The sequence below is a fragment of the Xiphophorus couchianus genome, chromosome 12, assembly GCF_001444195.1.
Source record: "Xiphophorus couchianus chromosome 12, X_couchianus-1.0, whole genome shotgun sequence".
Taxonomy (NCBI): domain Eukaryota; kingdom Metazoa; phylum Chordata; class Actinopteri; order Cyprinodontiformes; family Poeciliidae; genus Xiphophorus; species Xiphophorus couchianus.
In genome coordinates this window covers 10621635-10638546 of record NC_040239.1, presented here as the reverse complement: position 1 = coordinate 10638546, position 16912 = coordinate 10621635, and the positions used below count along the sequence as shown (strand labels likewise).

At 38.6% G+C, this 16912-nt stretch overlaps 1 protein-coding gene across 4 annotated transcripts in view; it reads right to left on the bottom strand.

Annotated features, from left to right (window-relative positions):
* Positions 1-11556, bottom strand: part of trim36 (tripartite motif containing 36) — a 28815-nt gene extending 17259 nt beyond the window's left edge. Inside the window, exons 1-3 of one of the 4 annotated variants that reach the window (XM_028033339.1) lie at positions 11086-11555; positions 3979-4213; positions 368-433 (exon numbers count right to left, since the gene is read on the bottom strand). In XM_028033339.1, the coding sequence (XP_027889140.1) occupies positions 368-433; positions 3979-4213; positions 11086-11148 (364 nt within the window). In that variant the 5' untranslated portion in view covers positions 11149-11555. Of the gene's footprint in view, positions 1-367; positions 434-3978; positions 4214-5917; positions 6533-11085 lie in introns of those variants that run through there. The other 3 variants (XM_028033338.1, XM_028033342.1, XM_028033341.1) reach the window with 3 other exon arrangements.
* Between the last annotated feature and the right edge of the window lie 5356 nt (positions 11557-16912).

The window sequence follows — 16912 nt, the reverse complement described above, 5'->3', positions numbered from 1 at the left end:
CATTGAGAACGACATTAATCCTTCTCACTAAAACGGTTGTACTCGCCAGCAAGATTTATGAAGTCAAGCCAATGAACACACATTCCAGTTTTAGATCAACTCCCAGGAAACTTCCCCACCAATTTTGGTCCTTTGTGCTCTTTTTGGCAGAGGGCCCCTGTCTGCTTTAAAACATTTTTAATACCTTTGTCAGCATGAAACAGCCCTCTTATCAAGCTGGCCTCTTTATGGATAAATATTCCTTTATATTTTCATCTGACAGAGTGGAGTTTGTATGGTTGTGTTAAGAGGTAAAGCTGGAAATGTAGAGGTAGAGGTTCAACCAAACTAGGGTCTTAGAGGGGTTCTATGGCAACACTGTACTCACTACTATAGCTACTGAAAACACGGATCCCGCGTCTACCTCGACTTCCAAACGACCTTCGCCCTGCGGCTGCAAGCAATGAACAGAGAGGTGAGATGAGACCAACAAGAAAAATAAAATGACACATGATGTGAAAGTGACGAGTGAATCCAGCTGGTAAAAGCATTACAGTGGATAAGCAAACTTAAACTAAGGAAAAGGCAAGAAAACAAAACAGGTGGTGAATAAAAAGTATATTTAACCAATTGCTTAATTCTAATTGGTTATCTTTATGCTTAAGGGCTTAAAATGAAAATGGCACCACAAACATGTTTTATGTTAAGAATCAGGTCAGAAGAGTCTGACAGCGATAAAAATACATAAATAACTGGTGCATTATCAACTAAAGCTGTCTACTAAGAAAACAAAACTTGTACTTTATACAACTTGTAAGACTAATTTAACCTACAACCCAATTTTTAAAAAAAAAACCAAAACAACTGATTTTGATATTTTGTCATAACCAACCCACCTTAAATCAATGTGAACCAATATTATCGGAGAGGCTAATATTTAGACAGTACAATATATTCTACTATAGCACTACAAGGCTTATTGCATTTCCCCCCCCAGTAGTCTAGTTCTATTCACAACCAGGGGCAGAGATTCCTTGGAACTAATTTAATTTCTGTCACAAAATCCTTTGTGTAGCTCTGTCATGAAGCTGCTTTTAAATGCCAGTCTCTGGAGCCAAATGACCAGTTAACATGCAGAGCATCGTGTTGATTTACAAAAGTTGGTTTCGGGAGTCATTAAATAAACGTTCAGGGATAGAAACTGAAAGACACTCCTAATGTGAAAGTATCTGTCTGCAGGGACAGTGACAAATAATCTTGTCTTGCTGTTCCTACATTACAATTCTCTACAGAATAAATCCAAGTATCAAAACATCTTGGAAGAAACATTTTCAGTAGCATAAAGGGGCTCAGTTCCTGTGAAAGAAAAACAAAAAAACAGAATCTATGTAGCTTTTTCTTGTCCTTTAAGCAGAAAGACAAAGGTAAACCCTCACATCATTGTTGTTTAGCAAACCTTATATTAGGCCTTTAAACTTTGGTCTTTGAAACTGAAAGTCCTTCAAAACAGAGACGTTAGATATTACCCAACAAACAAAAAGCCTAACCATTAACTTTTTAATCCAATCATCTACAGCTGATTAAGCCATTGTTATTTCACATCTGAAACTTATCAGGTATGGAGATAAATTCATCACACTCTCCATCACAAAAGAGTCAATAATAAATGCTAGTTTCTTTTTTGGATTTGTTCACTCAAGACTTAGTTCACTCAAGACTCTCAATTTTGGGCAATTCTATTTTTTGTATAAAACATCTACAAGACATTTAAACCAAGTTATCTGAACTGATGCATTTTATCATCAAAATTAAATAATAGTCAAAAAGAAAAGGTTTTTGTGACCACTATCTTCTTTCTCAGTACATCTTGTCCGAGCTGCCTACTGACAAATATAGGCTTAAGTCTTTTTCCCTCCGTTCATCTAATCCCTCATTCATTCCTCACAGGCAGGTCGCATCACTATGGCTACACGTTATCTGATCTCTGAAGAGTGGGGGCAGAACAACAACAAGTTTCCCCACTTGTGATTTTGAGCCAGTAGTGTGCTTAAAGTTTAGCAAAAAAGCACCCCAAACCCACAAAACCTGAGCCTCTTAATCTGCAGATTAGATGCGTTTAAGACGTGAGCAAATTCACCACTAATCACAGAGGGAATTCCACAAACTCCATAAATAACCCAAGTTAAGAAAAACTGACAAATATTAAATGCAAAGTTAGTTTCTGCACCAGCAAATTGTGTCATTTGTTTACTAAAAGGAGGATTTGATCATTTCCTGCATCAACAGATGCAATCCTGTCTGTGAAGAATGAGCTCTTTCAGGCTGCTGAAGCAGGCTCTGAATGAGAGTTTGAAAGCATACAGAGGTTTTTCAGGCAAGGCTGAATAACTTACTGAAAGCTGTTCCCCTCACTGTACTCCAGGGATTTCTGCTCCTCTGGTTCAAGTTCCTCATGGTACATTATGGCAACGTGGCATCTCGGGTTCATGACTACAGCAGGTCAAATCTGAAGTAGTCAACAGGGGCATTTTTTGAAAGTAAGGCCCAACAGATTCAATCTGAATTTTTAGTTTGGTTTCTTATCTGTTTAGTTTGATAAGACTCTTAGTCACAGATTCAAAAGGTGGCTACTTTAACTTTTATCATTTGAATGTGGTGCTTTCACTGATCGGAAAGAATTCACATTCTTGAATTTCTGACCGGCTCGTCAGGTCAGAGACGATCAAACCAAAAAAAAAAACAATTTGTTGAATTGTTAATACTCCTGAAAGATTGAAATTTTCATCAGATGTGGATCTCTTAAAAATAAGACTATAGCTTTAATTTTATTTAAAAAGTCACAAGTTAAAAATGTATACCCTTCATTAACATAAAAATATTTCTTGCAGCTACACCAGCCTAATCCTACTTTTAATTGCTTTGTTCCAGTTTTATTTGGATGATTTATATGAATTTGGATGTGAATTTCCCTCTGCGATTAATAAAGTACATTCATCTCAAAAGGTCTCATTCCCATCATCCTAATCTCTAACTCTGGATAATCAAGATATCTGAGCATGCAGCATCTCATCCTCGCTGCAACCTACCCTGAATTTTAAGTTTTAAAAAAATGAGCAAACATACATTTCATACAACTGTTGAAGGATTGGAAGGTGACAGAAAATTGCAGCTACTCTTTTATTCCCAAAATAAAAAAATAAATGACTAGAAGGCATTCATTTCCCCGCAGGTGCATTAAAAGCAGCTAACAGAGACAATCAGGAGGCAGACAGATCTTGTCTCTGCACTTTAACCCTGCAGCCCATCAAATTCCTTTCTCTGTTCCATTGTGCCTTTAAAGAATGAGATTAGAAGAGATGCTGACTGAAATTAACAGTTTTCTAAAGTTTGTTCCAGTTTATGTGGGACAATGGCAGGAGGGAGGGCTGTGTCTGCACCACATTTAAACACACAAATACACAATACTTGTCCTACTTCCTGCTGCTCAAACTAAGCCTTTTCACTCATTTGCATCAGCTAAAAATTTGCTTATCGGTTCACAAAATACTCACACTGCCTGTTTTTCCTCATTAGTAAATACATCCTGGAAGATCATGTACATTTCTATAAAGCAAATATGATTTTGAACTACATGTGATTTGAAAGCAGAGTTAAAAGCTGAAGTTAAAAGGAAATTGCAAGAGGAACAGAATAACAGGAAGTTAACACTACTGTGGAAAAAGTAATTTTGACTTCAGTGGAAGCCATTAAACATGACCCAACACCCATCTTTTCCCAAGGCCTGGTTATTAATTTCCATCAGCTCAAATAACTGCTAATCAGGTCGAAGCACCGTTTTCCCGACAGCAGCTCCCATTAATAACTAAACACGCTGGATCCCAACACTAATCACCTCAACTGTAAATCCCATTCCTGCAATACAAAGAAAAAAAAAAAAAAACTTTCATTCCAGCCACAGGAGAATTTAATCAATTTGCTTTCCTTACCGCCCAAACTCACCTGATCTGACAAGCCTGTCCAGCCTCTCCATGGAGGGGGAAGGCACCCTGGACCGCGGGCTGCCCGGCACCGAGCTCTCAGAGCCAGCATCGAACGAGTCCTCATAGTTCAGCATCAACAGCTCTTTGACGCACTTGTGGCAGACGCTGTGCTGGCAGGGCAGGATGAGCGGGTGGGTGAAGAGCTCCTTGCAGATGGGGCAGATCAGCTCCCGCTCGATGTTCTTGATCGGGACCTGGCAGTGGAGGACTCCATTACCAACAGTGTCTCCACCATAAAAAACATGCTTAAAACTTTAGGTTTACTCCCACTGGGAATGTTATCTTGAACACAAGTCACCAACATACAGAAGCTTGAAATGTATTTGGTTAGAAAATAAAGAAAGCCAAACCAAGTTGGGGAAACAAACATGAAAGAATGTGTTTGATGGTTGGTAAACACCAAGATGTAGACATTTTGGCTAAAGTGTGGCAGAAAACCAGCACAGATGTGAAACATGGTGGTTGTAGCGTTGCATTCTGGGGATTACTATTCATACATGGTGAGATTTGAGGGGAATTGATAAAACCCTAGAGGCTGAAAAAGGCTTCAAACTGGGGCAGAGGTTCACCCTCCAGCAAGGCAACACCCATTAGCACATGTCCAGAATGCTCACAGGCCTCTGCAGAGGTAAAAAGATGCCTCCTTTCTTTGATTCTAGAAAGGAGGCACGTAAAAGTTGCAGGACAGTAGAGCTGAAGGACTGGACTTGGGCATCCATGGTCCAGTCAACGTCCAAAGTCAAATACAATTGGGTATTTGTGGAAGGACTTGAAAATTGAAAATCTGATCTTGACCTGTTTCACAAATATTTCAGTATCTTGAGGTCCAACTCTGGCAGAGACATAAAACAAAAAACTTGCAATTGTAAATGCAACAAAAGGGGATTCTGCAAGTAGGGGGGCAATTGAATACACCTCAAACTTAGTTTTCATTAATACATCATATGAAATCCTAAACACACGCTTACATGTGGGGTTTCAAAGCGAAAAGCTCATCATTTAAGGGTAATGAATGCAATCAAAAGCACAGAACAAAAAAATTTGAATGGAAGAAACTTTATAGAGTCCAAGAACCAATGAAACAATAAGGTCAAGATACGTTCTGCAAATTTTAGGGGTATTCAGCAGCATTAGTGACCTCAATTTCTCACAAAGAAAGCCCCAATGAAGCCACCATAACAGCCATTTACCATGTTCTTCCCACGTTCCATGTTCATTTGGAACCAATAAAAGTTAAAGTCTGAAAATATTTTGGTTGTATTTTCATCAATAAATTAAGCTCTGCTAATAGTTTAATTTTTTAACTACTACAAAATGAATGTAACAATATGTCATAAGAAAATGGTTTCCAAGAGACCGTTGCTAAGACAATTATATTTTTTTGTCCCCCAACATCGTCAGGTAGCCTACCCCCATAAAAAACATTCATTCAAAGTTTCATGCTTGTATCGCCTTTCGAGAAATTCTATCCATATTTTACACCAATCATCCAGATTACATAACACGGGATTAACCCTGGCTAAATATAGAGAAACACAAATACCCCCTTCAGTATCTCACGTTTTAACATAAAATGAGGACAAGAAAGTCATTTTAAAAGCTAGACACAAACTTCTAGCGTCCAACAACCAGCCGCTGATTGTTAATTTAGCTCAGATGGTGCGACTAAACCAAACTGCCACATATCCAGCGTGTTAAAGTAACAATGCCCAGAAGGATAAAGGAAGTTTAATGACAGAGAGACACAAAGCTGCCCACAAGCGGAAGAAAAGCCCAAGAAAGACGAAACAAAGGCTAGAATCAGCAATGAATGGACAACTCTGCCTGTCTGTATCTGCAGCAGGCAGAAGAGCCACAGGCTGATTTAACAATGAGTGAAACAAACATGATCTTCTTACCGAAAATGCACCACTGCTTCGCCGCATCTCCGCAGTCATGATGAGGCAAAAAATATATATATATTTTGATTTTCGTTTCTATTTTGTTTCTCTTTTAGTCTGAGGTTAAAGTTTAAAAACGCCTTGTTCGATCAATTAGTCCAGGACAAACCGCAGCAAACTTTCCCGACTGGAGGAGGGGAAGATGCCAAGCAGGCACCGCAGCGTGAATATAAAGAGTGACGGTGCGCTACGCCACGCCACGCTACGCCGGCTGTCCGGGGGTGAATCAGCAGCTACTCCGCTGCAGCAGCGAGTGCAGCCCGGGGGGAGGATATGAGAGAGAGGCAGGCAGGCAGGCAGGAGGGGGATGGATCTGGGAACTGAGACTGCTGCTGCTGCCGCCGCTGCTTTTATTGACTTCAGGAAAAACATTATTAAACGCCCTCTTTGTTGCTTTGATGAATTTCTGCAATACAAGTTTCCACTCAGTGACACTCCCTTTTTTTAAATTCAGAGAGTTACATCAATTTTCCTGACATTTTTCCACGCAGAAATTCTTCACACCGTTTGTAGCCCTCATCTATTAAACTGAACTGGAAAAAAAGAACGAGCAGATCTAAAACTTAATCAGCATGGATACTGTTTTTTTTTTTTTTTTTTTTTTGTTACACCAAAACAGAAGTGGGGAATGACAAATTCAGTCTTTTGGCTCTAATAATGAAGCTTCCTGACATTCGGTAGTTGTTTGTGGAGTTTCACAGGGTTCAGTGTTTACACACCTCCAGCCAAAAAATTATTTAGAGCACACAGAATAAATCTCCATTGTTATGCTGATAAAACTCATCTATATTTATCCATAACATTGAAACTATGGCTCACTATATTCCTGTTCTGGCTTTGGTCAATTGACCCTTGGCAAATTTACTCATTGTGTGTCTTACACATGACCATTTTGTCCATTCATACTTGGATTTTGTAACTTTAAGCAAATAATTTTGCACCCATTTGCAATTTTGGTATTTTTTGGTAAAAAAAAAAAAGAAAAGAAATATACATGTTGCAGAAACCATTTATTAACTCCTACCCAACAGGCGATGTTGGGAAGGGCGTTTTGTGCCTGTTTTGATTTCTATATTTTATTTGAGGACTAGACAATTTAGTTATGATTCTAACAACTATTATCTACTGGCAGAGGGAAACTGTGACTGGCAACCTCCTGATTTAAACTGTAGGGCTTTGAATGCCTCAGCAAATAGGTCTAAATTGGGTGAAACAGTAGAACTCAGCAGTCTTTTTTTATTATTATTTTTGTGAAATTTAACTAATCAGCATCAAGTTTCCCATTCAACTTTTTTAAAAATAGGTTTTTTGGGCTTTTGTAAGACAAATAGTTAAAAGGGAAAAAATGTACATGATGTTATTTCAAAAAGACTTGTCTGTTTCCTGTTACTTGTCCTGTTTAGACAGCATGTGCTGCCTTTGTATGAACTCATGTTATATGAATCATGCTCTGTGAAGGTCCCTGGCCACCTAATCCTTCAGGTTGTGTAAAATAATTTAAATATGTTAGTACAGCATCGAATTACTTTCCGGTATGAAGTTGCAAAACAGGGGATATGTAAATGACTCCATTCTCATAAACTGAGTTAACCCTGCTGTATAAGAAGAACTTAACCATCTCAGTCATAAAATGATTGAGATAGTCTCCAAAAAACTGCCTCTTTTCTAAAAAGTTAAAGATTTCGAAAGTATTATTTTTATTAAAACATTCTAATCTTACAAAGGTTCTTTCTGATAAACAAGAGCATTTAGCCAAAATAATAAAAAAAAACAAGACAAATTTTATTTCAATTTCAGTACAGAAAGGAATTTTTTTTTTTTTTTGAGAAAATTAGCCCAAAGAATAATTTTTAACAGATATATTTTTGCTGCTTTACAGTTTCTACACAGTAATGATAAAAGATAATAATAACAATTGACTTTTGGTTATGCAGATTCAGTTAATTTAAATAAAAAAGAAAAGCACTGAAACGGTAGAAGAAAATCCTAAAGTTATCATACATTCTGCATAGAGCAAAGTATGTTTTATTGAATATATATTTATTTATAGAATAAAGGTTACATACATAGCACAAGAGGAAAAGTAGAAGTATCATCAAGTGTCACTTAGCTAGATTGAAAAGAAATTGTTCGCCGAGTTGGGATTCCATTGATCAGATACAAACTAGTATATTAGCATTTAACAAAACAGTCTGATCAAATTTTCTCAATATTTGTTGTGGGTCAGAGAATTACACCGATTACACTGAAATGATTTCAGATCATGTAAATAATTTATCAACTAACTGCTCTATGTAGATCTCACTATGCTGCTTTTACATCAAGCATTTTCAAAGTAGCACAGTTCAGGTTAGAAAACCTAAAAAATGTTGAGTCTTTTTTAGTAAAATGATTAATTATGAAGTCACAAAGGGCAATGAAAGTATCTATAGCATTAGTGGAATTACTTTCTTTGGCCTTAGCAAGCAGAAATGTGTTAGTAGGTCAGTGGTTCTTTAATACTGTAGACAGTATCGCTTTTCTCTCCATCACAAAAGAGGTTTTGTATTGAGATCTGCCAGCTGGCTGAGTAAAGTCCCCCTGCTCTACCTTTACCTGTGCTCCAGTTTTGTCTCACGGTGGGACATCCTGATTACACCGATTACTCCAAGCTCCTTCAAAACTGTTGAAATAATCAGGCCAATGGTTGCTAGGTTTACTGAATAGATATGTCTGACATTAAGAGAATAAAAATCAGTCTCTCAAATGTTGCAAAAAAAATCCAGAGCAAAAACTACAACCAAAGGGAGAAATGTTTTTTGAGGCAAAGATCAATGTTAGATCTGGATTAGGCGAGTTACATCAAGGAAAGATTTTCAAAGGAAAAGGCAGTGCAAATGACAATAACTTGTAAATGTATAAAGCATATAGAAGTAGAAGCTCAAATAATATCATATTATTGTCGAGGAAAAATACCTAAAATTGTTCTATTTCATTTGGGTTCATCCTTACAGATTAGCTATTTTACTTCAGAAAAGGGAAATGTTTCTCAAACTGCTGCAGCAAGGAGTGGCATTAGTTTTTGGGGGAAGGGTGTGGGGGGAACCAAGTCTCCATGGCGACCATTAGATGATATTTGTATCCCATCTGGTTGTTCAGGAAGCATGCCAGAAAATGCCTTTTTCTGCTCTACCATCACAAATGTAAATGTGTGAGAGGAGTGTGTGGTTTGGTCACACTGAGCTGCACCAGAATCCCATCCATCCATCCATCCATCCATTTTCTGTGCACCCTTGTCCCTAATGGGGTCGGGAGGGTTGCTGGTGCCTATCTCCAGCTACGTTCCAGGCGGGAGGCGGGGTACACCCTGGACAGGTCGCCAGTCTGTCACAGGGCAACACAAAGACATACAGGACAAACAACCATTCACACACACACCCCTAGGGAGAATTTAGATAGATTAGATTAACCTAACAGTCATGTTTTTGGACTGTGGGAGGAAGCCGGAGTACCCGGAGAGAACCCACGCATGCACAGGGAGAACATGCAAACTCCATGCAGAAAGACCCCGGCCGGGAATCGAACCCAGGACCTTCTTGCTGCAAGGCAACAGTGCTACCAACACACTGTGTGTGCCAACCGGAATCCATTTTTCACATTTTATCCCTTTGTCTCAGTCCTCATGTTTCTGAAGAGTCTGGTAAAGGGAATTCTTCTCTGATGCCTTGTGTGAAGTTTTTTGATATATTATCTAAATTGCAGTTAGTCATTTTTAAAAAGTATGAAAAATAGCAAAGGTTAATTATATTCCGCTAAAATTATTTATGCCAACAAACCCTACAATGTGTAGTTTAACATGTGTCAGTATTTTGGATATATATGATGCCACTTTTCAAGCAAATGTAGTGAAAACGCTGTTGTGTTTTTCTCCTTAAAATGCATAGCTACAATAAGAAACACCTAATGTACTAAATATATACAATTTTAACAATAATATGTGCAGTAAAACAAATCCTCAAAAGCTGCACACATTATAATAACAGTAGCATTGATCAATATATTCAATGTATATTTGAAGACGATTATTCGTGGTGATTTTAATGATGGCATTTGAGAAAATGTAATGTTTATTGCTTGTTGCATAAATGGTTACTGTATTATGTTTTTATTGTGTAAAGATCTTTGAACTTCCTTGTTACTGAAATGTGCTTTACAAATAAACTTGACTTGATTTGACTATAGTATTATTGTTGGTGGCTTATGCACAATACATCAAAAAACAGACTATAGACAAAGGTTTCAGTCTAGGACTGGTGTGCATGCTCCAACATATTTAATCAAATGCCTGAATGACCTCCACATTGTGCAACCGACTTCTGTGAATAGCTTAAGTGTTTCAATCAGCTCTGTTTAAGCAGAAACACGTCTAATAAACTGTATGCAAAGTTGCTTAGATGAAAAATATGGGCTTTTCCCAAACGTTTTCAGAGAGATTATGCAAAATGTAATAAAATATGACGAATTCGTCTGTGATTCAGTTCCATACAGTCTGCTCTTTTTTCCTGTCACGGCTCTATGCACGCGTGAATAAACCTCAGAGCTGACTAGAAACACACATTGGCACACATTCTGTCAGTCCGAGGTGGGCAAAGACAGCAGCTCGCTCTGTGTGGACACCAGCAAACACCTCTGTCTGAAATATATCTGCTCCCACATATTGGCAGAACTCATTGACCTGTCAGACTGCAAACCCACCCAACAGAGATGCAGATCAAAGCCAAAATGCTTCCATTGGATCAAATTAATGCAGTCTATAAGTCTATATAAACTGGTTATAAATGGTTATAAATTCAGAGTAAAATAATTAATTCTGCACATTTAAAGAGAACAGAAAGGCAGATGCATATAATGTGTATTATAGGAAATAACAGGAGCTAAGCCTATCCACTTTAAGCAAATAGAATAGGCTAATTATAGCTCATATCAGAATAGAATAGAATAGAATAGAATAGAATAGAATAGAATAGAATAGAATGGGTGTGAGTGAGCATGGCTTCCCGCCTCTGACAGCCTGCAGGCCGGTCCCCGGCGCTGACAGGCAGACCGCTGCTGTCAGAAGAGCCATAAATCATCGGGATGAGGCTCACCTCTCCGCGCTCGATCCGCTCCACGATGCTGGCGAACTCCGTCATGTCCTCGGAGTCTGACATGGCTACAGATGGGGACGGATCCAGCGCAAGCTCGCAGCTACCGACCGCTCAATAAAGCGCAGCGATAATGGAGGGGGAGAAATGGGCTGCAGAGTCTTAGAGGAGGAGAATCGACAGGCTGCACAGGGGAAGGTGAGATGGCATCATGTGGCAGGAGCGGCTCCTCTCATCACCATCCTCTCTCCTCCCTCCTTCTTCTCTCTGTGTGCAAGCTCATGTTTTGTCAGGAGAGTCTACAGGGCATGCGCCGGCTGCTGCTTGGTGATAGCTGGCTTCTTTTCTGAGGAGAAAACCCCCACCCTCCCGCGCTCGTCTCTGCTGTACCATCTCCTCCTCCTTCATCATCCTCTTCATCCCTCGGCGGCGATGTCTCGACCCACAGAGCTCTTTGTACCCGCGCCTTCCAACATCGACCATCACCGACTCTGGTTTCATCCACCTGTCCCTATAAATAATCCCATTCTTGGAGAGATCAGAATGTGGGAAAGAGGTTCAGAGGAAGAATCCTAAATCTGTTGGTGACATCACGTTAAGTGTTTAGACATGGCTGGCGGTGTGTTCGTGCCTAAATGACTCAAATATGAGCACCTCTGTGTATTTTTATATTTAGAAAATTACATATACACAGGACGAGGTAAAGCACCCAAAAATGAGTAGCTACTTCAACATATTTTTACTCGAGTATAAGTAAAAAAGTATTCTGCAAAAACCCCGGCTACATTAGTACTGAGGAATTGTTTGATTAATATTGAATCATAGCATCTGATGCCATCAGTCAAAATGTAAGGTTTGTGCAAATTCTGGTATTTTTAAAGCTAAAATTGAAAAAAATATCAAAACCCTATGGAATCGGTAATAAATATGTTAGAACAAGGTAAAGTATTTCTAGTGACAATAAATAGTGCTTACAGTATCTTCTTGATCTACACATAGTACATCGTGTTCACCAGATAGAAAATTACATTAAAACAATAAAGCTTTTGTACAAAAAAAAGCTTCACTTTATCATAAGCTGTATTGTTATGCCTGTCGCTGCTGCGTTTTTGGTTAAAACAGGATTGTTCTTCTTTCAGTAAAGTTACTAGCAGTGGTTTACAGTAGGCAGAAAACGAACTCAAGTCAGAGCAGCGAAGCAGTGTATGCTTACAAACACAAGTTGGTGAAAAACAGGGTCAGCATGAGGCTACATGTAGAATCTAAATTTGCTGGAGAAAAATGAAAAGCTTAGAACAGGTCAGTGTAACGGAGTGTTATGACAGCTGAGAGGGATCATGACCCGAGGGAGACTGAAACAGCAAACCAGAGCGAGATACTGTACATATGAAGGCTAAGAAAGAGCAAAGAGACCAGTTCTTAATCAAACTCTCTACGCTCAAATCATAGCAGCTTGATTTTAGTTTGCTTGATCAATTTCAAAACTCATTTCTGTGAGTGTATTTTGTGCCATGGGACACCGAACTGTGTTAAATGTTCAGCCATCTGACTCAAGTTACCTTTAGATGACAGGAAATTCGTCAGGATGCTTGAAAACAACTTAGAAACTGCAGAGACTCGATCTGATCATAAACTGTAAGATGCTAAAACAACAGTGAGCTTAACATTAGCAAGGCCTGAGAAGGAACCAGCCAAAGACAATGGTTTCATGCTGCTTTCATGCAGGACTGAGACTTGGAGACGCTCGTATGGACAAATCTGACGGTACAAATATTGAGTTATTTACAGGTGAGATGACAAGAAAAATGTTTGGAAGAGTCTATGTGAAGCTTTTTAACCCGAGAACAGTTTCCCAACTATCAATCCTGGTGCTGGTGGCGTCATGCTGAGGGTCTGCTTAGCTGACAGTTGTATTGATGCTTCCTAGAAAGCGAAGAATAATGAAGAAGGACCACCTCTATTTTCTTTGACATCGCCTTAAATCAAAAACTAAATGGTTGAAAGCTGGAGACAGTTTTGTGTTCCCACAGAACAAACATCAAAAACACACACCAAGACTGGTTACCAGCCGTTATGAGAAGAGCGGTCACATGTCCAGACAATCAGCAAACTGTTGACCCCCGGATTTGGTAGGGGGTGCATCTCGATGCGGCTCAGCCAATCAGCTTAACGTTGGCCAGAGCACAGAATGTGGGGCGACAGCGAGAAGCCAGGATTAGTTTTGTGTTTTCCATTTTTCTGGCAATGCCACTTGTTCCGCATCAGCAGATGGCCTCATGGCTTCACGCAGACAAATTCCCTCCACCCCGGTGAGCATGGCGAGGGGGACGCCAGAGACCGCCCTGACAAAAAGCAGCAGGAGTATGACTACATACATAACTCAAAAACTGCAATCATTGCTAAATGGCATCACAACTGAAAACCTGCAAGGCTGAAGTACAGTATGTGATTAGTTATCTCTAATCACTTTAAGACAAACAAAAAAGAAAAACTTTAGTTCTTTTATTTTCTCTAGAAGCAGTCTCTTTTCTTAGAGTAAATCTTGGTTTGGTCAACAACTCCTCATTGGGTGTGAAAGGGGCCAAGTCATTATTCAGCCATTTATCTTCGAGGCCTCTGCTGGGAAACCAAGCTGTGAGCTACTGGCCGTATGTAATTGTGCGTTGTTCAGCAAAAGGAACAAGGATTTATTGAACTCTGAATATCCTCCTATTAAAAATGTAGGAGGAAAATCATTCATGTTCGGTGTATGGAGTTTCAGATATCCTCCATTCCGGTTCCACAGGAAAAAAAGACGAATTTGGACTTTAGGAACCGTTTCTAGGAACAAGGACGGTTTACTGTGGTCGTTCTTTTACTGCTTCTTTTACAGCGTCCACCGGGGCAAAACAGATTGCCAGGGTACGACTTTACCCTCCTCCACACCAAAAAAAAAAAGGCCTGGTGAGAAGGTTTGCACTGTTTACATTTTACTCTAGGAGAGTTTTTTTCTCAGCATTTTGTTTCAGTCCTCTAAGTTTAAACTCTACATTTAATGGCTTGTGAATAACAAATTCATGCTGTTGGCTGTCTGTGGAGAAGAAATGGCTATCTCATCTGTTTAATGTAATATTTAGGGTTTAAAACAATTTTGTTGGAACATTTTAGAGTGTTAAGTTCCACAATAAAACGTTAGTCTAAAGTCAGGAAAGTCCAAAGAAAACAGGAATTGTGCTCTCTTGGGACAAGTTGCACAGACTTATTTTATTAAGTTTTTAAGATATCAGTTAGAGTTAGATGTTTTTTCTTAATGTGAAAGGATTTTAATCCGGTTATAGAATATAAACAAGAAAATCAAAAGTCAATATTTTTGGTTGCAGCACATATGGCTGCAATCCCAATGTGAGCTACTGTCTCCTCTGCTGATAGTTATGCAGTCTAGATGAAAAACATCCATAAAAACACATAATGATAAGGTCAATTTCCACTCCTTTCTATGTTCATGTTCATGTGTTAGTTGATCAGAGCACCATATATAACAGGAATGTGACTGACCTGCAGCTTCACAAGACTGCACTAAAGAAATAAATGGCTTGTTATGTTGTTGTTTATGTTGTTTATTCATCCAGAAAATGATGTCCAAATCAGAGGTGAGCTCCATGCTAAAAAGAAAAAGGAAAAAAAAAGTCATTACTCATGTTTAAATGTGTGTAACACATTATTCACATTACAAATTTTATGGCAGTTCATGATGTGCTTTAACGTACTGGAGGCGACACTTAACTGCCCCATAAAAAGCTACATAAACCAGTGAGCTCTCTGCCCGACTGAATAATTAATATTTTGCATTGATTGGCATATCTTCCAGCACAAAATGATTAAGGTAAATGGCTAACTAAGATAATTATTACATACACACTCACATAAGGTAGATTAAAGCTGTAATTGGATAATATTTAAGTCATTCTGCAGCAGATTGTGGTTTCTAGATTGGGCCTCAGTGCCGCTTTTGTCTCACGTTACTGTGTCAGCGGCAGCATTGGAGTCAGTCTGTTCAGTTCGGCTCCCAGGTGGGATGAGGCTCAGCATGTGAGATCCAGCAAAGTCTCCCCCCCCCCTTCACAGATTTTAATTAGGTCTTACTCACTGACCTAGCAAAGAAGAAAGACCACAACACTCCACATGGCAGGAAAATGAGAGGCAAATGAAGCAGATCGGGGAAAAATGCAAACCAGTTTTCATCTCGAAGGTTTAAAAATAGAAAAATAGTCGAGTCGCCGGGCTTCATACAGCCTTTTTAAAACCTAGAGAAGTCGAGGTTTGTTCTGTTTACTCTTTGGAGTATCATCAGATTTAGGTGCTAAGCTCTTGATTTATACAGGATATTTAATCATACTTTTTTTCAGAAGTTGTACTTATGAAATATCAATTCTTTATAAAATGCATTGGCTTTGTGTGTGGAGACAGATCTGTGTGCTTGCTGTTGAAAAATGGATACATTTCTACTTTGTTTTGCTATTTATCCAATTTCAAAATTAACACTGACTATTCAAAAAGGTGACGTGATGATTGCCATTTCATATACTTTAAATATTTTATGCCCATTTCCTAACTTAAAAAATTATTTTACTTTTTTTTTTTTCCAAGTTTTCTTTAATTGCCTGATTACAAGAAAAACACATTCAAAGCATGTGACCAACAACATTTCAGTGGGCAGCATTTGCCTTATCAAAATCCACTGAGAAGTTAGAGTAGAAAAGCAAAGGAGACATTTGAAGAGGAAAACTTCTTCATGCATTCAGTTAGAAGCTCAGATTAACAGGGTTTTTTTTGTGTGTGTTCTGCTGGAAAAGTTAAAAATGTTCCTCCCATGTGGATCCCCAAATTTCTGCAGCATTTCTTTTATCTGTTTGACTTCTGGGCATTTTATTTGAGTAGCTACAGGGAAAATCCTCGCTTTTTTGACTTGGTATATGTTAGGATAAACATATACCAAGCATTTACAAAATAAATTTAGAAAATGAGGATCAGCAAGATCATCAGGGCTGCTTCTTTTCTCTCTTCGTTGCATACAGATACCTTGAATAGGAGCACTATGTATCTGGACTGGCCTGGTATGAGAAAAGCTCCTGAGCTTTTGTTACAGCAAACAAAAAGTCAGCTTCGGTTGCACATCTTTGTCCTTTGAATGGTTACACCCTACAAGAGGAATCAAGACAAATACAGTGCTTTGCAAAAGTATTCACACCCGTTGAGCTCCTCCTAACTCACAGGATGGGAGTTGGGAGAAGCAGCCATGATCACCATGGCAACTCTGGAGGTGGGAGAATCTGTTGACAAGACTAGTGTTAATTTTATCAACCAAAATCTTAGTAACAGTTTTCGTCAACCAGTAAAAATGAAGCAAAAGTGAAACAGAAGCTCTTAACATATGAGTATGTTAAGATCATGCTATTTTTTAGAAACTGAACAGTATTTTTCACCTTTTTGTCATTTGGAAAGATGAGTTGTGAAACGTTGAACATCATAATTATGGGTTTTGAAACTGTAAAAAAAAAAAAAAGAAGCTAATCTAAGAAAATTATTTTAAAAAATGTTTTAAACGTTGAAACTCTGTATTGCAAAATGGGTTTTTAGTTCCATTCCTGAGTAAATATTTCAGATATGTGTAAAGAAATTATTTTCTTAAAGATAAGGCAGCTCCATTAGGAATCCTCTATGACTTGCCAACTGGCCAACTATATTTAGTGCGATCTAAATTTGGGTGACTAAAAGTAGATTGAATGCTTTGATTTAAACAAAACACAAAATGGCTACAAGTGACTATTGTAGCTAAAACTCCACTATTATA